At 41.5% G+C, this 25,898-nt stretch overlaps 1 protein-coding gene across 1 annotated transcript in view; it reads right to left on the bottom strand.

Moving 5' to 3' along the window:
* Window positions 1–2,200: 2,200 nt before the first annotated feature.
* POLR3B (RNA polymerase III subunit B) overlaps window positions 2,201–25,898 on the bottom strand; it is a 115,141-nt gene continuing 91,443 nt past the window's right edge. The window contains exons 24-28 of the mRNA XM_060025536.1: window positions 16,910–17,013; window positions 15,819–15,985; window positions 10,439–10,552; window positions 7,527–7,700; window positions 2,201–2,596 (exon numbers count right to left, since the gene is read on the bottom strand). Of these exons, the coding sequence (XP_059881519.1) occupies window positions 2,467–2,596; window positions 7,527–7,700; window positions 10,439–10,552; window positions 15,819–15,985; window positions 16,910–17,013 (689 nt within the window). The 3' untranslated portion in view covers window positions 2,201–2,466. The remainder of the gene's footprint in view (window positions 2,597–7,526; window positions 7,701–10,438; window positions 10,553–15,818; window positions 15,986–16,909; window positions 17,014–25,898) is intronic.

Raw genomic sequence — 25,898 nt, 5'->3', positions numbered from 1 at the left:
TGTTTTTGAAAAAAGATGTTTAAGAAATTCAAATACTCAGTGGCACCTGAATAAAAAAAACTGTTCCATTTAGTGATTGAAAAACAGAATCATGGATGAGACCCAGAGAGCCCTACAAATCGGGAAGCCTGGCTTCAAGGCCCATGCTGGTCCCTGTTAGCGGTAGGGCCCTAGGTGAGTCAGCCACTTGGTGCCTGTTCCCTGTTAGCGGTAGGGCCCTGGGTGAGTCAGCCACGTGGTGCCTCAGTTCCTTTTTTTTTTTTTAAATATCTTTATTGGAGTATAATTGCTTTACAGTGGTGTGTTAGTTTCTGCTGTATAACAAAGTGAATCAGTTATACATATACATATATCCCCATATCCCCTCCCTCTCGTGTCTCCCTCCCACCCTCCCTATCCCTCCCCTCTAGGTGGACACAAAGCACCGAGCTGATCTCCCTGTGCTATGCGGCTGCTTCCCACTAGCTATCGGTTTTACATTTGGTAGTGTATATATGTCCATGCCACTCTCTCACTTTGTCCCAGCTTACCCTTCCCTCTCCCTGTGTCCTCGAGTCCATTCTCTACATCTGCGTCTTTAATCCTGTCCTGGTGCCTCAGTTTCTTTAGCTGTAGAAAGGGCATAATCACGCTTGTGAAGTGTTCTTGAATTTCCAGAGCACAGCTAATCATTTGCCCTGGGAGCTCCCTCAGCACTGCCGGGGTTAAGCCTTAGCACTGATTGAGGGACCGCGTTCCTAGCTGGTGTCCTGGCCTCCTCCAGTGGGTTCTGAGCTCCTTAGGGCAGAGGTCATGTCCTGCCCCTTCTATCCTCAGTACAGGGCCTCACACAGGGAGGTACTGAGTACTGTGACGTAACCCCCATGCCACTCAGCACGCCATGTCCTGGCAGCTCTTCCCCGTGTTCACTGACGTGGCACGCCTCACAGGGCAGGGCAATGGCGTCTTCAGCAGAGTTGATAAGTGGAGTTGTCACATAACGGGAAATAGTCAGAATCACCCTACAAAGCTCCTCACATGGCTCACAAAGTGCAGTACATATACATTCAATCTAATTCAGTCGTCTTTAGGCACCATCACTTTTGAGAATGACAAAGCCAGATGCAAGGAAGGAACCACCGACAGAACCGAAGATCTGGGCATTCAAACTCCTCTGCCCTCGTAATCCTACTGAGTCCCTGAAGGGAATGGAGACACGTGGAGATGTCTGGGGAAGGCTTACTCCCCTGGAGCATGTCCTGTGAAGCCTCGAGGACTCTTACACCTGAGTGAGACTGTCAAGGTTGGGTTCTCAAGTCAGCGACTAGCCTGGCTCCCTCTTTTGAAGAGTCCCAGCACACAGTAGCTTGATAAAGGCTTTGAAAAAGTCCTTGGTATGTTTAACTGGGATACACGCAGTTTTTCAACCTTATTTGACACTGGACCTTGATTCCTGTTGGTGTATGATACCTATTAATATTCTGTGGGACATGTTCAATGTGACATGCTGGGAATGCAGCCTCAGACCATTACTCAAAGCTTTTCTGACTTATTTTATAAACAATCCCTAACACAAATATTTATCTGCCTTCAGGGCACAGCAATTAAGAACAACCTAGAATTGGATGAAGAAGGCTGTCAGATTAAAAACGAAATGGACAGCTAACAGCCTGGCAGGAATGGAAAGGACAGAAAACTTACAGAGCATCCATGGAATTATTTGCAGATATTCAACAAATATTATTGTGTGGTACGATCACGGAGGTTCAGAAGAGTAGCAGTCCTTAAGAAAATGTGACATCCTTGGCAAACTTGCTTAAGATGGTAGGAAGACATTTATTATCTTTACCAAGGTTAGAATTTAAAAGCTGGGTATATACAGACAAGATTCATTTGTTGGGAAAATTTATCTCCTCACCGCACAAGAACCGCAACCCTCTTACCATTCGCTTTCCCAGCTTCCCGCAGTTGTCTTTCCTTCAGATACTGCTCAGATCAGCCTCCTGGACAAAGGCCGAGTCAACCAACTCAAAAAGATTCTTCACGTCCTTCCCGCTTCATAAGAATCTGAGTTTTATTTAACCCCCCATTTTTTTTTTTTTTTAAGAAGGAAGGTCTTTCTAATGAGTAAATTTCAAGATACCAGAACATAAATAAAAGCTTATTTATCTTTTAGGTCATGTCCACTTGTGAATCACATTCGGTACACGGATGAGAGACTTTGTTACAGTCCATGTTGTTGGCACCTCCTCCGTGGCCCCTGGCTTGTTGATCGAGGTTGTTCAGCCAGTCTCCTAACGTATAAAAAGCCTCTCCATCAATTTCGTGGGGTTCTTGTTGTTGTTGTTTGTTTGTTTTTGCAGAGAAAGAGAACATTCAAAGGAATTATTCCCGGGAGCAGAAGTGGTCCTCACGCCTTCCACCCTTCCGCTTTCCACTGTGTTTAACATACCAACTATTCTCTTTAAATAACCGTTTTTTCCATCCTTACTCATTGTACTTGGACAGTTTCAACCTGGGGATAATGTTCATCGACTGCAGCTCCTGGAAGAGCAGCTTGCAGGCGTACGGGATGCGCAGGGAGGACACGTGGCAGGACGACTTGCAGAAATGGCACCTGAAACCCAAGTCAGCTGTGTTAGAAGGACAGCAACTCAGAGGTAGAGGCCTGCACACAGGAAGTGAGGATTTGCTCTGAAAATTCCATGACCATCCTACCAAGTTCATTCGTTTTCTATTCCTCAGTGTTCAGTCACACTATCAAATATGTATGTATGTGCCCCCAAAATAAAAAGAAACATCCAAGGCAGCAAAAGAAAGAACAAAACAATATCACTCCCCCAGTTTTAAAAGCATGGAATTTTAATCAGTACTTCCACACTTCTAGACCTTTCTCCTTAAAATGCAAAATATCTCATTATTTTGAATGAGGCCCAGAAATCTGAACCGTCTGAAAGTTACTCAGATTTAGACATTTTTTATTGTTGAAAGAGTTCCAAACCGACTGAATCCATGTCCATGTATTTGAAAAGCACCTACTACTCTATACTATTCTAGACAAGATGCTCAATTTGATTTCTGTCACTGAAATGCCTGAAGTGTGATGGGAAAGAGAAGACTTTCATATAGAAAGGTGGTATCCAATCAAATGCTACCTATTTTTCCAGCACTCTTCAAGCGTGGTTATTTCTCTTAGTCCTGGAAGCCACTGCGCTGAACAACGCACTGGCTCCTGTGCGAAATCAAGGAACCTGTGTGCGCGTGCGTGTGCGTATATTCTCATTTAATCCTCACAACAGCACCTGCTCCTGACCACTGTGCCTGCTCTTCCAATTAGGATTTTCTTTTCCTTCAGGAAGAGCCAGTGAACTGAACCTAGATCTTAGTCAATAGCTACAACTAAAGAAGGGTCCCTGGGGAGAAAGTGAATTATTTTCTCAGGTTTCAGACCAAAATAGGACCTTACCCTATACCTCAAGGATCTGGGGCATCTGGGACAATAGGTTTCCAGTAAAAATCCTGAGACTTAATATGTAGAAAACTAGGTCCTCCCAGTTAACAGGGGGCAAAATGAGTGCAAGAGGAACAGCAACCAGGGCTTAGAAGACTCAGTGCTGACTGGGGACTAGAGCGAGACTCCTCAGTGAACGGTAAAGGCCCTTCTGGAGGGAGGTGTGTTAAAAACCTAGACACACATGTTATTTCACTGAGTAATCACGAAAGTGGCAAATATGTACACAAGAATGTTCACGGTCACACTACGTATAACGCACAGTAGCATATGCATACTACTGCGGCATAAAGCGGGAGATGGCTCATGTGTCCAATAAGCAGTTTGTTCTGTGATTACAGGACATTTATGCAGAAGAATCCTGTGCAGCCATTAAACGTGATGCTGTAGACCCACATTAGTGAAATGTAAAGGTGTCCAGGACACACTGTGGAGTAGAAAAAGCAGTTTGCTAAACAGTGTGATCACAAGGCGGGGGGGGTCCTCAGATGGGTTTCGGTAAACGTATGAAGCCCCAAAATCATATGTAACAAGATTTTTTGGTGTACGTATTTTTACTTTTATACTATTATCAGAATCTCAAAAGGGCTCATGACTGAAAATAAAAAAGGGTACAGGACTACTGGCAAACAGAGATGTCCCCAAAAGAGTCACTAAAATGTTAATAGTGGTCATCTGTGGATGGTACAAATTAGTGTGACTGTTTGTATTTCTTCTTTATATATATAAAATTAACATTTTTTATAACTTTGAATATTTTACAAAGAGCAGGGATCATTTTCACCACCAGTAAAATAAAGCTTTATTATTTTAGAAAAGAAAAGCTTTAAGGCTGAGAATTTGAATGTGGTGGTGAGTGAGTACACAGATATGAACTTCTTGAGGAGAAGAGTATGGAAAAGGGATGAGCCATGATGGACCTGTGCTCGTGTCCCCACAGGGGACTTGCGGAGGCCTTAACAAGCACTGTGGAGATTTGATTCCATCAACAGTAATAATAGGAACATGGTGGATGACTTTTTCCTAAAAGATTACCTAAAGACCTCTTTAATGCATTATAGTTTAAGAATTATGTTTTTAATGTGCCTGGGTTGATCTAATTTATCCAGGAATCATGTTCATGCTTTAATTAAACTGGAGAAATGGATTTAACTGGGGCAACTTCTTGCTGATTCTCCTGTCCAGTACATTACCTGGTGACTTCAGGTCAAGCTAATCCATTTAAAACTTCCACATGTGCTGATTCATAATCCAGAAAGCCCACTAATCTTCTCTATTATTAACTATTTAAAATGTTCCAATGCATGTATATACATACATACATATGCGTATATATATATACACATAAAGAAAAATATTAAAATTTTTACCCTATTTCTGAAAGATTTCCAAAGAAAGAAACTTGACCCAAACAACAATAAAATAAACTGATTTTTTAGGGAAAAGCAGCAAAAGGAGGCGGCTGTGGCTTCACATGAGGAATGACTGTCCAGTAAAATATCCTCCACAAGCTAATTATCTTAATAGGGATTTTCTTCTCTCAGCAGTTTTCGTCTCTTTTGTGACTTATGCCCTCCGTGTCTTCTGCAGAACAACAGTCTTGCTGTAAACATCCCCATAGCAATGCCTTACTAATGTGCAAATCACTGACAAAAGGCCAGTTTCAAGGTTCTGAACTGCTCTAATTACTCAGCCTCCATTGTGCTGTTCATTAAAGACCGACTTCCTCCAACAAACGCCTGTGCTCCCTCCCACACAACCCATCACACACGATCAGGTAACGACGGGAAAATGACAGCATCATTATGCTCCTCTGCCAGAAAGCAGCACGAGCAGGCTGCGAGACTACCAGACTGGATGAGGATTTTTTTCTGTTGGCAACAAGGGTATAAGTAGGCCACTCAAAATCAGACATATGGTATATCCAGGTCTGTTTAATTACAGTAAAGACCCTTACACAGTGTAACCTGATTTAGTCCTCTTTCAAAGGATTTCAAATACAATATACATTGAACACATGAGCTTCAAAATCAGGCACTGCCATCAGATGATCTCTAAATGAGACAGAAACGAAGCAGGAAAGGAGATATGAATTCAACAGAATAATGTTGGGATCAATTACTGTTTATGTGAGTTTCCCTGAGTATTCAGAGGAAGAGAGGGGAAGGTTTTCAAAGTGCATGAAGGAAGCTGGTCTACTGCTTCCTTTTTTTTCTCTCTCTCTTTCTCCCTTTCTCTCTTTCTTTCTTCTTCCGTTAGGGGGCATGGGAGGGAATGTGAGGAGAATGGAGAAGAAAAGGAAACTCTTTTTGAAGTTTCATGATCCCTATTCTTAATAAAATGACTCCTCTGTACCATCTTTTCAAAATAAATTACTTAAAAATCCTTGTGCCAACTTTGAAGACCTAAGACCTAGGTTCCAGGCACCTTCCTATTATACTTTTTTGTTGCTGTTGTTACACAACCAGGACAATAAAACTCAATATGCATTTCAAGAGACAAAAAGACATCTCAGAACTGAAACATCTGCTCCATGTCACTGATATAAGAAACACTCAGGCTTATGCTTAGAATAGTGTCACCTCATCCCTGCCACCTTATGAAAGGAACGAACTGCAAATAGCCACCTCTTGCGTTAGTTTTTAAAATGAAACTATTTCTTCACAGACAAGAAGAAACAGACAACGATTTCTTCTCATTAACTCTTCTACACAAAAAAAATCATAAAATAATTGGCTAAAGGGTTTTGTCATTTACCTAGCAAGGTGTATACTGTGTTCTAAGAAGCTCACTCACTCCGACTCCTGATTTGCTTTCATTCGCCAAGAAACTGGCAGCGTTAAGATGGCAAAAAGTTGGGGCTCTCTCTGGAAGGAGGCTTTGATGGGGGGCTCGATGGGAAAATGGTGGCCCCTGTATTCCTCAGACTCTGGCAATGAACGCTCATCTGGGCCTAACCCTGTCCTTCTGAGGATGCCCCACCCCCGGCCAGGGAAAAGGGGCTCTGGGAGGGTGGGTGAGGGCTGATGAGGGAGTTGAGGCTATTTCCGGTCCCTGCAGCATCTGCCTTATATACTTGTTAGACCTCATCTCTGATGGAAGAGTGAGTAGAGACTGGGGAACCACCAGCCCTCTTGCCTACAGGAGTACTTCGGGGCTCTCCTGGATCATGACTAACCCTAAACAGAGCAGCTGCCCTTTGGTGGTAGAGTGGAACCATTACAAGGAAGAAAGGTGTTCTAACTATACAAACACCAACAAAAAAATAAGTAGCAACATCTTTGAAGCTGGCCTTTGTGTACTGAGCTCTACACAGAAATTACAAACTTTATGAGTTACATAATTTACCTATTGACAATCCTAAGCAATTATATTTTATTTAGCAACAACCAGGTCACAGGCTGGAGAAGCAGGGGTAAACAAGACAGACTGGAGTTAGAATGAGCTAGAAGATAAGCTCCCTGTGAGCAGCCATTCATCCGTCTTACTCCCCACTGTATTTCTGGGGCCTAGAACAGTGTCTGAACTTAGCAGATTCTTACTAAATGTTTGTTGAGTGAATGACTGTGACAGACATGGTCTCTGTCTTCATGGAATTCACAGTCCAAGTGTAAAGCAGAGAGAGTACAGACAACGTCCTGGCTCTGTCACCAACTTGCTATAAGAGCTGGGGCAACATACCTGGTTCTTTGGGTTTGAGGTTAAACGCGGGCATTCAACACAGTCTTCTATTAAAGGCTGCCAGTTAAAATATGCTGTAATTCTGAATCTGTTAGTATTTTTACAGATAAATAGTATTATAAAAGGTACTCGAGATAATATTAAAAAGAAAATAAAGTCTCCTTGGGAGCTTAAACTCTAGTGGCTGTAGACAGCAGAACATTAGGCAGACAAGCTAAGCATGCACATACAGAATCCCCAATTCCAGGAATGTCTGGATGGGGAAGGCTGGAGAATACGTGGGTATGATCCAAACTCTGAGCTGTGATTTAAGAGGCAAGGGATGTGGTATGAGAGACATGTGGTATCCACTTACCAGCCGGAGTACCCAAGAAGTCCGCACTGCCCACAGACATCAACCTCAAAGGCATCACTTGAAATCATCAGTCTCTCTAGTAAAAGCATACTTGCTCCATAACCGATTAAACAGTCACGTTCCATTTCTCCAAGACGCAAACCACCATCACGAGATCGACCTTCAGTAGGTTGCCTTCGAAACAAGTTAGACAAATGTGTTATTATTATACTAAACAAACAAAGAGGCAGCATCACATGCTAGCTAAGATCTTGCACAAGGCTTCAGAGTGGGCTCACCGGGATTCAAACTGCTTTTAGACAGTGACCAAAAGCAGGCTGCTCAGCCTCTCAGCCTCATTTGTAAAGCGCATGTTAGACAACCTATCCCAAAGAGGCTTAAAGGAGAAGAGATGTAACACCAGTGGTTGCTATTATTATTATTAGATAGAAATAATAATTACATAATCTTCTGTAATATAATAATAAATTAATATATAATCATATAAAACAGCAGTGCTAGTATTACTATTACCATCACTTTCATCATTATTAGCACAGTATAGTCCTCAAATCAGGGTAGAATGTCTTTTGGGTACCTTCAAAGATGTCTCAGTTCTCTGTTATTTAAAGGCAGAAAAACTAAGCAGAATGCACTATGGGAGAAACGTGGGTCCCCAATTGTTATTGCCAGGGCTCCAGGGAAGAGCTTTACTATTAAGAAATAAATTGAGCATGGAAAGAAGCAAAGAGAGTTTTATAAAATTTGGAATAGATCAGGAATCATCTGGAAGGATGGAGTACCTGAGCCAGATGGGAGGTTCCCCAGAGACTGGGAAAGTTCTGTGTGTCCCATTCAGGTCGTTGCTTCTTGTATGAGAACTGGGAAGCTATTAGACCCCTGAATGGACTCCCTGTGGTTTATGTATCTGCTGGGCTTGAGAATACTTTAAAAGGTTAGGAATCTAAGACCCAGAGATGTAGGTAAAATTAGGGGATTCTGAAACAACTCAGGCAAACCCACCTAGATCCCACCTAGGTACTGATGACAGAAATTATTAAAAAAAAAAAAAAAAAAGTAAAGAAAAGAAAGAGAAAAAGAAAAAAGCAAGCTCCCTGGCTGGTTGATTTTGGAGTGACAGTCCTTAGAGGTAGTCTGAGCAGGGGTGGACTGTAAACCTCTTGTTTGCTTCATTCCGTAGCATTTTTAATCTTTGTTGTTGCCTCCAGTTTCCCAAAGAGTTAAGAAGGTAAACACAGTGTACACCAGCCCATGCTGAAATGTTACCTTCTGTTGTTGAAAGTTACAATGGGAAATCAAATCGTAGATTATTTGTTGAAAGAAAATCTACCTATGAAAAACTTACAAATAGGTCTAAATGAACACATTATAGTAGCCACTTCATAACTGAGCACGATATCTATGTTTTGATCTAGGGTGGGAGTCGGGGGCATCCCTACACCTGTGGTCACTGGACAAGTGAAGGGGGTCTGATCACATGTGGGCAGAACCCAAAACTTGGATTTTAACCAACTGAGATCACAGACTACAAATACACTCCAGGCAGATTCATATGGAATACACAAAAGTAATTCTAAAGCAGCAACGTTTTTTACACAACAAGGCAAAAAACAGGAAACATATTTTGAAATATGTTACTCTGAAATAGTATTTTTTTTGTTTTTGTTGCTTTTTTTTGGCCGTGCCGCACGGCTTGTGGGATCTTAGTTCCCAGACTAGGGATCGAACCCAGGCCCTAGGCAGTGGAAGCGCAGAGTCCTAACCACCGGAGAATTCCCTGAAATAGTTTTTGGATGTTGTAACTGAAATGGAAGTTCTGGAGGGGACAGCATTCAGGGGAAAGTTGCATTGCCAGGTCAGAGTGGGCAGGGAACTGGATATGTGTTGAGCCTCTCCCATGAATTGGCACGGTATACATTCTATTTTAAAACATCTGACATTCACCAGCATGCTACCAAGTGGGAATTACTGTCTCCACTTAATATACGGGAAAAACTGAAGCTGAGAGGAGCTAAGTGATGTGTCCAAGGCTGGTGGAAGTGGTATAAGGTGAAGATGAGTTCACATCCATGTCTGTCTGTCTCCCCAGGCCCACCCTCTCTGGCAACCTCGGCACTACTGCCAGATTGAGCCGGGCAAGTCTCTGTGGTGAGAACTGGCCTGTGCATTGTAGGATGTTCAGCAGCATCCCTGGTCTCCACCCACTGGATGCCAGTAGCTTCCTCGCCACCCGCCAGTTGTGACATCCCAAAATGTCTGCAGACATTGTCAAATGTCCCCTGGGAGGCACAATCGCCCCTGGGTGAGAACCACTGCCCTAGACCCTGCTTCTCCAAATGGAAGATGTAGTACTAAGAACATGTGAAACCTAGTATTTATAATTCCCTTTCCCAACAACTGTACCCATTCATCAACACACAGACATTGTGCTTGGAATTGAGGACACACTGGTGAAAGGGCACATGTGGACCTTAACCTCCCAGAGCTTATTCTAATAAGCATGCAAGTACAGGTGCCTTATGCTCCAGTAACAGTTTTAAAAAATGACAGTTGTGGCCTCGCTACCAAATAACGTATGTATGTGTTTTCTGTGTACACATGGGAGCATGCAGGTGTATCGATATGTGTTCATGTAAAGTGTACCTACATTCCTATATTTGAACCTTGTAAAACAGGACCATATTTAAACTGGTGCATAAATGCAAATGACTCTGTTAGGAGACTACTGGCAAGACCTACGGTGGGCTTGCTCTTGCACCTATGAATTGATTTTTAATTGGTTGCTATTTTTTCATTTTAATCAGACGTATGTGATTTTTGATGCCTAACACCCCAAATTTTGACATCTGCCTATTGCTATATCCGAGAAATGCAAGGTAGACTTAACCGCATTATAAATGCTTTTCTCTTACCTGGTAAGGACAGCTCGTGGTCCCCGTGCCCGGGCATGCATCTTGTCGAGCACCATGTGTTTCAGTTTCTGATAGTACACGGGGCCAAAATAGATGTATGCTTCCAAGGGTTCACTGCAAGGAAGGTCAGCGTTTTAGGTTAAGAAACTAAGTTTGGGCTAACAAGAGACAGCCTTTTCTAGGACTCATCACTGGCAGGCCCTTATCTGTTTATGAACAAGTTTATGACTGAATGAATGGAAGAGAGTGATTTTCAGTCTGCAGTGAACAAATATGCTAGAACTGAAAATATAAAAGTACCATGGATGCAATAACAGATGCATTGTTCAATTAAGAAATAAAAATTTATGAACATTGGGGTGCAGTATCTTTTCGAATTAGTGTTTTTTTTTTTTTTGGATATACACCCAGGAGTAGAATTGCTGGGTCATATGGTAATTCTATTTTTAGTTTTTCGAGAAACCTCCGTACTGTTTTCCACAGTGGCTGCACCAATTTACATTCCCACCAACAGTGTATGAGGGTTCCCTTTTCTCTACATCCTCGTCAACATTTGTTATTTGTGTTCTTTTTGATGACAGCCATTCTGACAGGTGTGAGGTGATTCTCACTGTAGTTTTGATTTGCATTTCCCTAATGATTAGCGATGTTGAGCATCTTTTCATGTGCCTGGTGGCCATCTGCATGTGCTCTTCGGAGAAATGTCTATTCAGTTCTGCCCATTTTTAAATCGGGTTTTTGCTTTTTTTGATGTTGAGTTGTATGAGTTGTTTTTATGTTTTGGATATTAACCCCTTATCGGTCATATCATTTGCAAATATCTTCTCCCATTCAGTAGGTTTTCTTTTCATTTTGTTGATGGTTTATTTTGCTGTGCAAAAGCTTTTCAGTTTAATTAGGTCCCATTTGTTTATTTTTGCTTTTGTTTGCTTTAGAAGACGAATTCAAAAAAATATTGCTGCAATTTATGTCAAAGAGTGTTTTGCCTATGTTTCCTCTAGAAGTTTTATAGTATCTAGTCTTACATTTAAGTTTTTGATCCATTGAGGTTTTTTTTTGAGTTTATTTTTGTATGTGTTAAAGAATGTTCTAATTTCATTCTTTTTTATGTAGCTATCCAGTTTCCCCAGCACCACTTACTGAACAGACTGTCTTTTCTCCACTGTATATTCTTGCCTCCTCTGTCATAGATTAATTAACCATAAGTGTGTAGATTTATTTCTGGGCTTTCTACCCTGTTCCATTGATCTGTGTGTCTGTTTTTGTGCCAGTACCATAATGTTTTGATTATGGCAGCTTTGTAGTATAGGCTGAAGTCAGGGAGCACGATTCCTCCAGCTCTGTTCTTCTTTCTCAAGATTTTTTTGGCTATTTGGGGTCTTTTGTGTTTCCATACAAATTTTAAAATTATTTACAATTGCCAAGGTATGGAAGCAATCTAAGTGTCCATCAACAGATGAATGGATATGTGGTGTATGTGTGTGTGTGTGTGTGTATATATATATATATATATATACACATATACACGCACACACACACACATACACCACACACACACACACACACACAATGGAATACTACTCAGCCATAAAAGAGAATGAAATTTTGCCATCTGCAGCAACATGGATGGACTTGGAGGGCATTATGCTAAGTGAAATAAGTCAGACAAAGACAAACACTGGATGATATCACTTAATGTGGAATCTAAAAAATACAACAAATTAGTGAATAAAACAAAAAAGAAGAAGACTCACAGATATAGAGAACAAACTAGTGGTTACCAGCGGGGAAAGGGAAGGGGTAAGGGCAATATGAGGGGTAGGAAAAAAGGGTTATTATGGGATTATATGAAATCATGTGTGAAACTTTTTAAAACTGTAAACTACCATAGAATTTAAAGAATTGTTCATTCAATTAAAAAAATAGTGAAAAAAATTTAAACAGGTTGTGAGACAGTGTGAACAAGACAGTCCCTCCTTCACTGCTGCCACCCTCGTCAGGTCACCATCCTTTCTTGCCTGGACTACTGCAGACAATCCTCCAGTTGGCCTCCTTGCTTCCACTCTTATCCCTCAACAATCTATTCTTCACACAACAAGCCAGAGTGATTCCTTCTAAATCATAAATCATAGCAGGTCATTTTTCTGCTCTAAATTCCCAATGGTTTCCCATTACATTCAGACTCTGCATCACCCAAATATTGTATCACGGCCACAAGGTCTAACACAACCTGGCTCCTGTCCACCTGACTCATTTGCTATTCCCCTTCCTCACCGCTCATTCTACTCCAGCAGCACTGGCCTCTTCATTGTTCCTCAAATGTAGCAAGCCCACCTGCCCCAGGGCCTTTGCGCTTACTGTCAGCTCTGCCTGAAACATTCTTCCACCAGGTATTCACATGGCCCTGCCAAACCCTTCACCTCCTCCGAGAGGTGCGCCCCAATCACATTCTCTAGAGGTGCCTTCCTCCCACCCCAGCATCACAGTGCCAGTGCAGTCTCAACTCTCACGTTGGTTTTATGTTCTTCAGAGCACTTGTCACCGTTTGCTATTAAAGTACACATTTGTTATTTCTCTAATTATCCCCTGTTTTCCCCAGAAGAAGTAAATGCCGCAGAATAAGCACTTCATCTCCTTGTCAGTGTGGCCCCTGCACTAATGACCCTGCCTGGCACACAACAGATACTCAGTAAACGTCTGTCACAGAGCTGACTCATGAGCCTTTAGAAAATCCGTAGTAAGAGTTTAAAAAGAGAGTGAATATTTAAGTGCTTTGACAGTGGAAAGCTTTTTTTTTTTAATATAAATTTATTTTTATTTATTTATCTTTGGCTACGTTGGGTCTTCGTTGATGCGCATGGGCTTTCTCTAGTTGCGGCGAGTGGCGGCTACTCTTCGTTGCGGTGCACAGGCTTCTCATTGCGGTGGCTTCTCTGGTTGCGGAGCACGGGCTCAAGGTGCACGGGCTTCAGTAGTTGTGGTGCATGGGCTCAGTAGTTGTGGCTTGCAGGCTCTAGAGCACAGGCTCAGTAGTTGTGGCGCACGGGCTTGGCTGCTCCGAGGCATGTGGGATCTTCCCAAACCAGGGGTTGAACCCGTGTCTCCTGCATTGGCAGGCAGATTCTTAACTGCGCCTCCAGGGAAGTCCCTGCATAAAGTCCCTGAGATAAAGACCTCTTTATCTCAGTTTTCTTAGTTGTACAAGAAGGGGGTCAGACTAAAGTTCTTTCCAGCTTTAATAATAAATGATTCTAATTCCTCCACTGTATGGCTGCTCACAGTAGAATTTCTAGAACTCTGTCACCTAATGCCATTCTATCATTAACTGAATAAAGCCAGATGCCATTTTTCCTCCTAGCTATGCTCGAAAATGTGACAAGGGATGAAAGCTGGTGGGTGAATATGGTTTTAAGCCCTTTATGAAACTTTCAACTAACAAGCTAAAGTAGTGTTTCTCAAACTTTACAACTGAGATGAATGGCAAAGAAATGAAAACACTTATTGGCTGGGGGCACTGGGGAAAGTGGTGCAGACAGAGCCTACAGCTGTCCATAGGAAGCAGAGCACAACCCATCCAAATCTTCCAGTAAAATTACGTTCAGAAGGTCCGCCAATTGATTCACTGGATTTGCATACTTTCTGGTCAACTACTGCATTATTTCTGGATGAGAAGCAAAGACTAAAATGATCAGTTTAGCAGTGATAACTGTTTTTGAAATGGACCTTAGTTACTTCACTGAATCATTTTTGAAATGGACCATCACTCTTGCCCTGTAATGCGATTTCCTGTAACAACTCAACTATGATACACCTAAAGAAATCCACATTATTACAGTCTAGATAGGTCATTTGAGAAAGCAGGCAATAATTTTAACAGATACAGATTTTGGCCATTTTCATCATATCTGGATAGTCTATTTGCAGCACTAACATCAAGCTCTGTGTTTTCACACATGCTTCCACGCTGAGTTTCACTTGTGCTCAAGCAGTTTGAAACCTCAGAAGAACGGTATAACTGCTATGTCCCAGAGTTTTATCTGGCATAAAATATGTAAGTGGGTCTTAATTTAAGCAACTGATTTGATCCTTTAAAACCATGTGTGAGTCAAGTTTGAAAACCTGATCATTCAGGGTAACCTCAGGGACATCTGTTTCTCCAGCGAACCAGGAAGACCCAGCGCTCTGCTGTGTCTCCCTTCAGGCTGCTTTCCAGCCTCCCCTCAGGCTGCAGCCGCTGCCTCTTCCACTTCCCTGAACTTCCGAAGCTCTGCCCCTTGTAAGGTGTTCAACACACTTCTCCCCTGCACGAAACACTCTCCAAATGTCTCTTCTCATCCTTCGTATCTCCACTGAAATAGCCACCTCCTCACAGGGGTCTTCTAACCTATTCTTTGGTTTCATTTTGGTGAGAGCTATTTGTACTTGTGTTGATTTGTTTTCATTCCTTTATTCAACAAACATTTATGGAGTGCCTGCTGTATGTCAGGCTCTGTGCTAGACACTGGAAATAAAACAGTAAACAAAACAGACAAGCCCTGCTCTCATGTAGGTTACATTCCCATTGGAGAGACAGATGGTGATATTATATGGTATTATTACATTACTTGATAATGATGAATGCTACAGAGAAAAATACAGCAGGAAATGGGCAACACTGAGTTGTGGTTTTAAAGTAAGTAGTCAGGGTAGGCCCTGCTGAGAAGTTACTTTTTGTCTTATTTTTTAATGTCTAGTAACAAATCTCAGTGGTCAGCCCCATAGGTCAGGGACCACGTCTATTTTGTTCACTGTTACATACTTAGTACCTAGCACATGTTAGGTATTTAACACGTCATTGGTGAATGAACACGCAAATGTTACGCCTCAGGCTACCTGTCAGAGCACTAAGTACCTGATATTCATCACAGTAGTGCAGAGAAAGGCCAACAGTTAAGAGATTTTGTATTATAGACAACTGATGTGTTCTTTAAAAGCTGTGCAGAAATCCTATTTTGGTAAGTAAGATCTTTCTACTTTTTAAATGGGAGCCTTATCGGCACAAGGGCACTCCTTAGTTTATTAGTTTTCTAAATTTGGACTTTCTTTTCTCCCCTCCCCCAGTTTCACGGAGATATAATTGACAAATAACATCATGTAAGGTGTACAACGTGTTGATGTGATACACACATACCGCAAAATCACTACCACCATAGCTTAGCTGTGACGTCCACCATAAATCTGGATTTTCTTGTATCAGATTTCTTAAAGGAGTAAAGCCGTATATCTTAAGGGCTCTTATGCTTTATCACATTTTTACTTTTATCCTTTTACTTTAATAAAATCATACTTTTACTTTAATAAAATCGTAATTTTCCTTTAAGACGTCTAAACACATACTCACCCTGTGATGCCAGAGGTAACATAGTCTTTCCCCAAGTAGTTATAACCGTGGCGAACAAGGTCCTCACACACATCCTTCACTTTACTGCCTCCAAACGCAGTGCCGTAGTGGAATCTGCCGTCTAACACGCCGGCCTTGCCCGCCAACAGCTCTATTAACTTTCCCACCTGTGGGATGTGAACAAATTAAGTGAGCACCTTCTTGTGGTTTAGGAATTCTGTCTGTTTATTTAGCTCTGGCCTGTTTCTTCCAAAAGATTATAAGACTACTACTATTAATAAGAGTGATAAATCAGTAGTAGCAAATATTTATCCTCTCTTACTGTGACCTAAGTTTATGCCTCCAAGACCCCGATGGGATAGGTACTATTACCTCCTTCAGTTTACATCTGAGGAAACAGAGGGGTTAAGCAACTTTGAAGTCCCACAGCTGCTAAGTGTCGGAGCCAGGATGACAGAATGGTAACCACAGAAAGGGAGATACATTGATACATGGGGTTCTTCTGTTGAGGGGTGAGTTCATCACTCAGAAGACTGCTCTCGAAGGGAAGCCCAGACCTCTCCACACCCCCTCTGTAGAGGAGATTAGCCCCCCACTGTCAGGGTCTAGGGACCTATTTATTTGGCAAGAGGTAAAAGGGCCCTTTCCGAAAATCAGTTTCAGGGCCCCATCTCCTCCACTCACTACAAACCAACTGCCTGCCTTTTTCCTTAAAGGCAGCGCCTCTGAAAACCGTACTAACTGGGCTTCCCTGGTGGCGCAGTGGCTGTGAGTCCTCCTGCCAATGCAGGGGACACGGGTTCGAGCCCCGCTCCCGGAGGATCCCACATGCCGCAGAGCAACTAAGCCTGTGCACTTTGGCTGCTGAGCCTGTGCGCCACAACTACTGAGCCCGTGTGCCACGACTGCTGAAGCCCGTGTGCCTAGAGCCCGTGCTCCGCAATGAGAGGCCACCGCAATGAGAAGCCCGTGCGCTGCAACAAAAACCCAGCGCACCTAAAAATAAATTAATACATTTATTTTTTTTTAAAAAAGATAACATTCCTTCCTAAAACAGAAAAACAAAACAAAACAAAAAAACCCGTACTGACCGTCATTCGAGATGGGAAGCCATGGGGGTTCATTATGATGTCCGGACAGATGCCAGAATCACAAAATGGCATGTCTTCCTGAGGGACGATCAAGCCACAAACACCTGGGGGAGAGAAGATTTCATGCCACGTAGAGCCAACCGGCAGAAAGGAAGAACACAGTACTTAATTGGGATCTCCCTGCTGCCGTCTCTATTTCCACTGCTCTCAAACCTTCTCCGTGGTCTCCATCAAGAGTAATAAAAGCAACTTCCAACAATCCTGCTACACGAACAGTTCAAAAACGACTGTCCTTGCGGAAAGGCACTGCAGCCTGCGGGTTGGCCTTCTGGCACGACACACAACGTGCCGTCAGGCCGCCTGCCCGGCCTCTCTTGCCCCAGACAGGGGAGAGCAGTGGCTTCCCCACGCCCCAGCCCCATCGTCGTTCCTGACACTGCAAGTCAGCGGCAATCTCGCTCCTTGTCAGCCAGTCTGTGATCTGCTACCTAACGTACCCACAGCACAGGAATGCGAGTTCTCTGATCACCAGAACTGACTGGGCAAGGGATGTGTTTAGACTGTGGTTTTAAAACGTGGGACAAGGAGTCCTTGTGAGTGGCTGATGCACTGACAGGTCTACCTACTGGCTGCCGAGCCCTGGCTGGTGGGCTGGTTTCTGCCAGGGCTCCCCTGGCCGAGCCTAAGCTGCCCTAGGGAACTGTAATTCCTATAGCTTATGGCATGCTAGAAAAGTGACCTCTGATCGAAGTTGTAGAGTTGAACAAGAAAATCAAATGCCAAATTACTCTTGGAAGAAAAGGCTGGAATCAGAAATGAAATTGTAAGAACGAAAACCAAACCAAACCCCACCAGCTCTCTGCACTCTACTGACGGTCTCTTAAGTTAGTTGTACTTTATTACTCCCTAAATATTATTCTAACCTGTAAGGGATCTTATTGCTTAAATAGTTTTAAATTCCTCTGATTTCTTTCTTGGTAGAACGACTATACGGGTACAGTTTTAGATTGTTCACCACAAGCTACTTAATTCAGAATTAGAAAACTAGTGTACAATGGCACTGGACCAGGAAAAAAAATGCTTTTATATTTCTTAACATGAACTTTCTTTTCCTTTGTATACAAAGTTATCAACCATCTGCACCTATTGAAAAGAAACTATTCTCAAAGAAATGTTTCTTTCCTCAGTTTGATTTCTACATAATTACTCAATCTTTTTTAAAATAAAATTTTTGTGCATGTTATAATCACCAAGACCTGAAGTCTAAAGAGAAAGAGTGCCATCTGCCTATTTAACATCGGTTATCAATGTTCAGATTTCCAGTGGCTATGAACGATATGGTAACTCGGTTTATGAAGTTGAATCCTAGAGCATGCCTTTTTGGTTGAAATTTTATTGTTTATTATAAAGAACATATGCTTTCCTACATTAAGCCCAGAAACATTCAGTTCACTTTATTTCAAATTCAGCTACAATGTGTTAGAATTCAAATCAAGCAGAGTCTGTGACCCTCCTTTCTCCCCTCCAAAAATCCATCTTTGTCCACACTGAAATTATCTGACAAAACACTGGGGCTACTGGGAAATCTACTCTGAAAGACATCAAACTGTAAATCTAGGTGCAACCGACAACAACATTGTTTAGCAGTGAACAAAATGTTAAAAACAGCAATTCCTAAAGAGGCCAGTCCCTGGGACGTGCTTGGGTGAGAATGTCACTTTAGCTGGTGAGGAGGTGGAAGGTTCAGCTACATCCCTTAAAAACAAAACTGAAGAAAAGCCTCGGCACCCCTTCAGCAGCAGTTCACAGGGGGATGCTGGCGTCTGCTCAAGAGGAAGCTGCCTGTTCACCCCCGACGAGAGAAGGTGGGAGTGAGGTGCAGGAGGTACAGAAACCCCCTGCGGAAGCAGGACACACTCATATTGGGGGAGGGTAAGGAGTGGGATGATTTGCATTTTGTGTTCTCAGTCTCAGCTGACAAGTTTAATCAAGCAAATTTAACTTCATTTTGTTATTAAAATGTAAGCAATGCTCCCTCCCCTGAAATCTGAATCTCCAATAACTCTTCTTGAAATCTGATTAATATTTGGTATAGAGATTCCTTTCTTGGGAAGTTATTTTCTTATCAGCCCTTTTCTGCCACTGCAGTTTAAAAATACATTGGTTATGTAAGTCACTTACAGATTTTTTTCATTCCATTATAGGAATGGCTTTGGCCACATCTGAATCAAGGGCACCTGTAAGCCAAAAATTAAATCTTAGCTAACTTAAAATTACTTTAGGCTCTGAAAACCCTTTTATATGCCAAGATGGTTCCCATAGCAGACAGGCCTGTGTTGTTTGTTTTGTGTGAAAGTGAATGATAAAAGATCCATGAAATCGACACAGAAAGCCAGAACAGCAGAAAGAACTGAGGGCTCTCCATCATTGCGGCTTCTACCCTCTGCTGACTTGTGGAACAATGGAAGCTACACATCCAACTGCAGATCTAACACAGCTGTGCATTTCATTAGATGAAGAGCACTAGTGACACAAGTAAATAATTAACTTATTCTGGTCCGCTGACTGTGCTTATGAGACCAGTCATAGCTGACAGATTTTAATACAAGTTAACACAAAGAAACCATAATGAGCTTAGAAGTTAAAACAAAATATTTAGACAGAATTTGATGATCTCGAATCTCAAATTAGACAAATGATTTTTTAAAGTTTGTATTTTACTGAATTCATTTGGTGGGGGGAAGAGAGTTCTCAATCTTAGAACCAGACTTCTCTTTCTCTTTTTAAAGGTATTTCTGTTTCAGAATTATTCAAATCCTTAATTAAAGCAGGAAGGTTTTTTTCTTATTTTTCAAATGAAAAATTAAAACTCTGGTTTCTCCAGGGACAGAGGCATAAAAATCTCTTCCAATATTTAGAACTCTTAGAAGTTATAGTTAGTTTCCTTTAACACTGGTTTTAAAATGTAAATGATATGCAGTACGCTTCAGCGTGTTAACACTCCCCTGGATCCTTGAAAAGGGGATGGACTACAAATAAACCATATCTAATGGAAGCTGTTGTGAAACAATTACTGATTCATACCTTAAATGCTTACACAGCATTTCAGATTTTAAAATAAAATTTCATCCCCCGGCTCATGCTGGTGTCTCGACTCCATTGTTTATAGCACAACCTCCTGGCAGTGAATTGCAAATACACCAGTTTAACAGGACCGGGAACACTTAATGCCCTCATAGGGGCCAAATGGGAATTAGACCACAGATTACACTACTGAACTTTTAACAAATGAAAACAGACAACAAGGAAAAACTGGAACACAGAAAGTTAGAGCAGAAAGGTTCTACAGATACCCAGTCATTAAAATATTACTCCATCACCGTCAATCTTAATTTCAAGTTGTAAAGGTAAAGAATTTAGGGAGTCTCAGGAAGCCACAAAGCTCACCGCCAAGCCACACAGGAAAGGCAGATCTGGGGATCCACTGCCACAGTTCTCTGTGTCACGGCCCCTACACTGGAGGCTCTTACACCAATTTGTTATTTCTATTTCTGTGGCCTCGCAGAACACGTAAATCATTTAAAGAATACCCAGCAAAAGTCCAGTTAATCTGACAAATCACTCTTAGAAAGTATTTCTAATTGTAAACAGCAATTCACTTGTTCAAAAGTCATTTGTGGACTTTTTTTTTAAAACTAGTCTTAGTGTAACGGATCCATCTCAATCCAAATAGGAAAAAAAAAAAGGTAAGAACGTGAGAAAAAAGATAAGGAAGAAAACTAAAGCATTATATTACCATATAAAGACAGGAAAGCAAGTAACAACTGGCAAAAGACAACTGTAATAACATCTTTAATCTGAGATCTGTTTTTGGTGTGACTTTAACGTGTTGAGAACGAGCTAGCAAAGGGTTTTCTCTTTTGTTGATAGCCAGGTCTCCCCTTAGAATCAACAATCTGCTTCACTTTTTAATTTAAAAAATTTTTATTTAGCAAGTCTACCTTCTACGTAACCACTTTTGGATTAAATTTATCACTCTCAGGTTGATATATATTTTCATTCTTCCTCTTCTGAGTGAGAAAAGAGAATCATTTCCCTCGATGCCCTCAGTTAATAAGCTGCGTGACAAATGCTGTGACGGAGGCGGGGGAAAAGAAGAGGTTCAGAGACTTGAGTCCACTCGAGAGGTGTCCCACGCAGAGGAGCCTAACTGAATACTGACCATGAAAACACCTGGATAGTTCAGCTTACCAGGTTCTAATGCTCTAAGAGATGCAGAGCAAATCAGGCAGTATGTCCTGATGAAATAACACTAGTCAGAGTCTAAACTGCCTACTTTCTGTGAGTACCAGTTAGACCAAACTTTTCTTTTTCTGCACAGTTTAACACTCTGTCACTAAGCAAAGGTGAAATGATGCTCCGATGCTTCTCTATCAGTCCTAGTGCAAGAAGAGGGTTGGTGTTTGGTGAAGGAGTGAGCACTGTATTAATGCCCGGTATTAATGAGGTTCATAAATGGGGGCCGGGGGGACGCGATCTATAATGGGCTCATCACCCCTTGGACACTCAGACCTGTGTAGGGTGGGACATCCTGGAATTGGGTGACCTTCATTTGTCTCTGTGCTGTTCAACTGATATTGTTACCTTGGGGATAAAGCACCACTTTCTGGTGAGCCTTAGCTGTTTGGTCTTTGGAATGGGAATAATTAGCACCTATCTCATGAGGCAATTGTGTTAGAAGAACAGATGAGCTAATGTCTGAGAGGTACTTTAAGGTCCTCAGAGAAAGGCGGCATCTAAATACAAGGAATTATTATTATATAAGAAACCTAATTACTCTCAGCAGGAAGCAAACTAGCAACGCAAAGGAGACCAACTTAATGAATGGAAGGGGCAGATGCAGTTTCACTAACTGTGGCTGAAGAGACCGAAAAGCCGCTCACTCCGCTGGGTTCAGATCATTTCACACGATCAGGATGGTGTCTCCTAATAACGTCAGAGCTTCACAGGACCTGGGCTGCGGATTTCCAGGGCAGAGTAGCTTGCTGCTCATATGGTGGTAAACAGGGCCGAAGAAGCAGGAGGAATGCTTTCAAGTTCGACTGTTCGTGTTAAATAAGAAATGTTTCTACTTTGAACAAACGCATCTCGATAAGCCTTTACATATTCAGAAATGTAAGTCTCTAAATCAAAACGTGAAGGCTAACACAGGTGGTTGCTCCTTTCTTCCTTTCCCCCTTTCCAGTTATTGAATTAACCTTCTTTTATTCTCACACCACCACCTTAAATAATCCCAAGGGGGAGGGGAGGAGACAAAAACTGTTGAATCATATTAGCTTTGTTCTGTTGCTGAGTCGCTTCCAGATCTATCACATCACTTGCCATATCCCGGTTGACATAATTTTAATTCAGCTCTTCCTTACATGTTAACAGATAAATAATGCATAAGAAAACTTGATTAGCTTTCTTATTAAAACATCACTCTAAATGAGAGGAGGCGCTAGAAGACAATACAGTTTTTACACGGCTTTCCCATGAGCAGTTGAATGGTTTGATGTGATAAATTTGCATAGTCTGAAGCACACAAAGGGCTGATTAATTGAAACCCTTACAATGCTTCTGGAAGCAGCTATTGTAAAACAATAACCATAGGAACTTTACAAAATACACATGGCTGAATGTGTCAAGAGCTTAATAAAATGTGTTGAGGCTATACTATTTGGAAACAGAATTGGAGATTTTTATTCTGGGCCATAAAACACTAAACACCCTAATTTCAAGGCTTTACTTGGATATTTACTGAAAGGTCAGAGGGTTACTGGCTAGCTACCGAAGACCAAAATTTGTTCTTAAAAAAACTAAAATAAAATCTTCTCGAGGTGTCTATGTGGACAAAATAATCTTGATTTCAAACATTAAAGTAAGAGTTGCCAGAACTTCTTTTTGGAACAAAACTCTGAAGGATTGTCTGGCATCATATACCTTATCTTGGGGCTCACACTGTTAGCTCCATCGGCCCCCTTCTCCCCTCCCACTTGGAGTCTTTCATTCAAGCAGGATCAAGCAAAGTAGGGAGCCAAAGACATCCAGACTTTGAAGCCTCAGACTAGCAGAGGGGATTTTAGACAGTCTCAAGTGCTACATGAGTACAAGGTGTTATTATTATTACTTTAAATCAGAGTCTTTTCATTCTCTCAATTTTAGAGAACATAATATAGAGAATGGAAATAACAAGTGAAGGTCTGGAAAAGGCAAAGGTTTTGCCCAGCCTTGTTTAACAAACAAACTTTCCTCTTGGCTTTTCTGCCACACACAAATTAATATTTTCTTACTTCCCACAGCCTCTTCATACCTACTGTATAAAGATTCTTTAATGTGTTGGAAAGTCAGGGTAGACTTTTTTTTCTTCTAATAAACATTCAGTTAATATCTCAATAAATTAATTTAACAGGTTGCTGAATAACTTTTATTAATGCAAAATGGAGGCAAGTGACCTTATAATGAAACTTTTGTTGAACAAGAGAGGGCCAAAGACGAACCTTCCAAACAATGTTACCCATAAATGCATAATCCTTATGAACCAATACTGTGAAAAAACTGCATTTAGTAAGACTATATTTCTATTTTAAAACGAAGTTTGACTTCACTCCACTTAAACTAGCTGTCTGAGGATTTAGGGGGCGATACTGAGGAGTGTATACCGTTATCTCAGATTTGCAGTTATTAAAAAGCTTCTGTTTGCCAGGACAAACACTCTTGCTCAAATACAGTTTTTCCTCTCCTTTGGAATACTGTTTGGTATTGCTGCCGATTCTGTGATCTACAGGACCTTTGTTGGAGGTGCTAATCCTTTTTCACATGAGAGACTGAGAAATGTTCTTTCAGAGAAGTGATATATTGCCTTTTTTCCCCCTACATCAAAGGAGTCCACTTTTTCCTCCCTCATTGTGAATGGCAGCAAAAGTAAGAGGAAATCTGGAAATATAATAATTTGGTTTCCTGAGCAATGAAATGAAATTTAACTTGGGGAATTCCTTAGGCTGACAGATAATTTTTGTTAAAGGATTAAAAAATAAAACAAACAAACAAAAAACCCAACTGAGCAGGGAATCTGCTCACCCTTCTAATAAACGCACTAACCGTCATAGAAAGCAAGGCTCAAGATAAAAGTGTTTGCCTTTGACGAGTTTCCTTCATATAGAACTTATGCCAAAGTTCAAGAGGCTTACATAACTTATTTTGATTTTAATAAGAATTCTAGTTCCAAACATGACTCCAATCAGCATTCTGTGTGAATGTGTCTTCCTATCTTTAACTCTTATCTATAAAGCTGATCAAGGAAGAATGTGAAGAGAAAACACGAAGAACATTCCAGACCCATCTCTGCTCTCTTTTCCCCTGTGGAGCATCATTATGCATCTATTATGTAAGTCATGGCTTCACTCTGAAGTACCTAGAAGTCTAGAACACTTGGGAAAGGAGATCAAGACTTTGGGGTTCTAATATTTTCCCACCACCACCCGAATTTAAAACAAAACTAAACTTTCCTTCCTTGGTAAACAAACATACAACAATTTCATAACTTTGGTGTACAGGTTATTACCAAATCATCTCACCTTTTCCAATATTTTGCATACTACTAAAGGATGAGCTGTTCTCGAGATTCTTGACCAAAGGCCAGCTCCTTTGAGGGGGAGCTGATTCACTGTGCATTTACTGATGAGATGCGCAACGGACCTCACAAAGACCCAGAGGACGAATGTACTTCATTAAAATTCTTCGAATTTCTCATTGGAAAACTGTGTTGGAATTCCCTTATCTAAAAAGTGTGCTGTGAATGAATATCACCTGCTTTTCAGGCTGGAGGAGTCTTCATGTTAATTGTGACACCCTCTTCCTTACGGAATAGTTTCTCCTTCCTCCACGCTTGGCTCTCTCTGCTTGGTCCTCCTCCATTACTCAGGTCACAGAAAATGCTGCTGTTTACTGGGTCTGTCACATTTTTAACAGCTACTGATCAAACACTTTCACTTCTCCAGTGGGGCTTCTCTGTCTGATCGATTACATTCAAGCTTTGCTTAGTACACAGCACTGATGCTGATTCCCAACTACTTAGTACTGACTCTCCTGCCCCAGATCACCCACTTACTGTGGCCTCTTCAATCTTCTCGCTGAGCTTTTATAACATAGAACACATAGCTACTGCTGTTTAGCTTCCTCTTCACATTTATTTCATTTAGCTACTAATTATCCTACCACCTTTGAAGTGAACAGGCTTGAGCAGGAGAGACGCTCATGTTCCGTGAAACTAAATTTTCAAGTCTCCTTTAATTGTTAGAGAGGATATTTTGAGAGGCATTAGGTACAGAAATGCCATCTACGTAGTATGCATATACAAAAAGAATTCCTAATAACAGCTTTGTCACAGTAAACTTTTAACAAAAGACAAAAATCAGGACATCTGCAGGGCCACATCGCTTTCTGAACACTGAGAATAACAAATTCAATGCTCTAAGTGGAAGGGGCAAAAAGAGATGGGCATAAAGATGACCTACATCAGAACAATCTTTATATTTTCTCATAGAGAACACACGTGTGTCAGCTTGCAGATGTTACCTATATATATAATTTCCAAACAATTCTATATTTCAAGAGTAAAAACTAAGTTCAACTAACTACTGCACTTATGCTGGTGTATATCTAGACCCAAACTGAAAGAAATCACTGTAGGAGTCACGGTGAGACACATGAAATTTTCATCAGCTCATTTCATGACAACCACAATAGCATAACCGACACTGTGGACTGTTCTCCGTCTCATTCACATTTTTACTTGCTGGCATCCAACTCTTTCAGGCCTCATCCAGCTCATCTTTGGGTCCCACGCTTAGGGCTGGGTTGCTGCACGGCTCCATATAGACGCCGCCAGCTGTGCCTGCTGCATGTGAATGTTCCAAATCAGCTCCCCGCCAGCACTGTCCAAGCCACT

The sequence above is a fragment of the Delphinus delphis genome, chromosome 11, assembly GCF_949987515.2.
Source record: "Delphinus delphis chromosome 11, mDelDel1.2, whole genome shotgun sequence".
Classification (NCBI taxonomy): domain Eukaryota; kingdom Metazoa; phylum Chordata; class Mammalia; order Artiodactyla; family Delphinidae; genus Delphinus; species Delphinus delphis.
The sequence above is the reverse complement of the archived record's forward strand: the minus strand, read 5'-3'. Positions and strand labels throughout refer to the sequence as shown.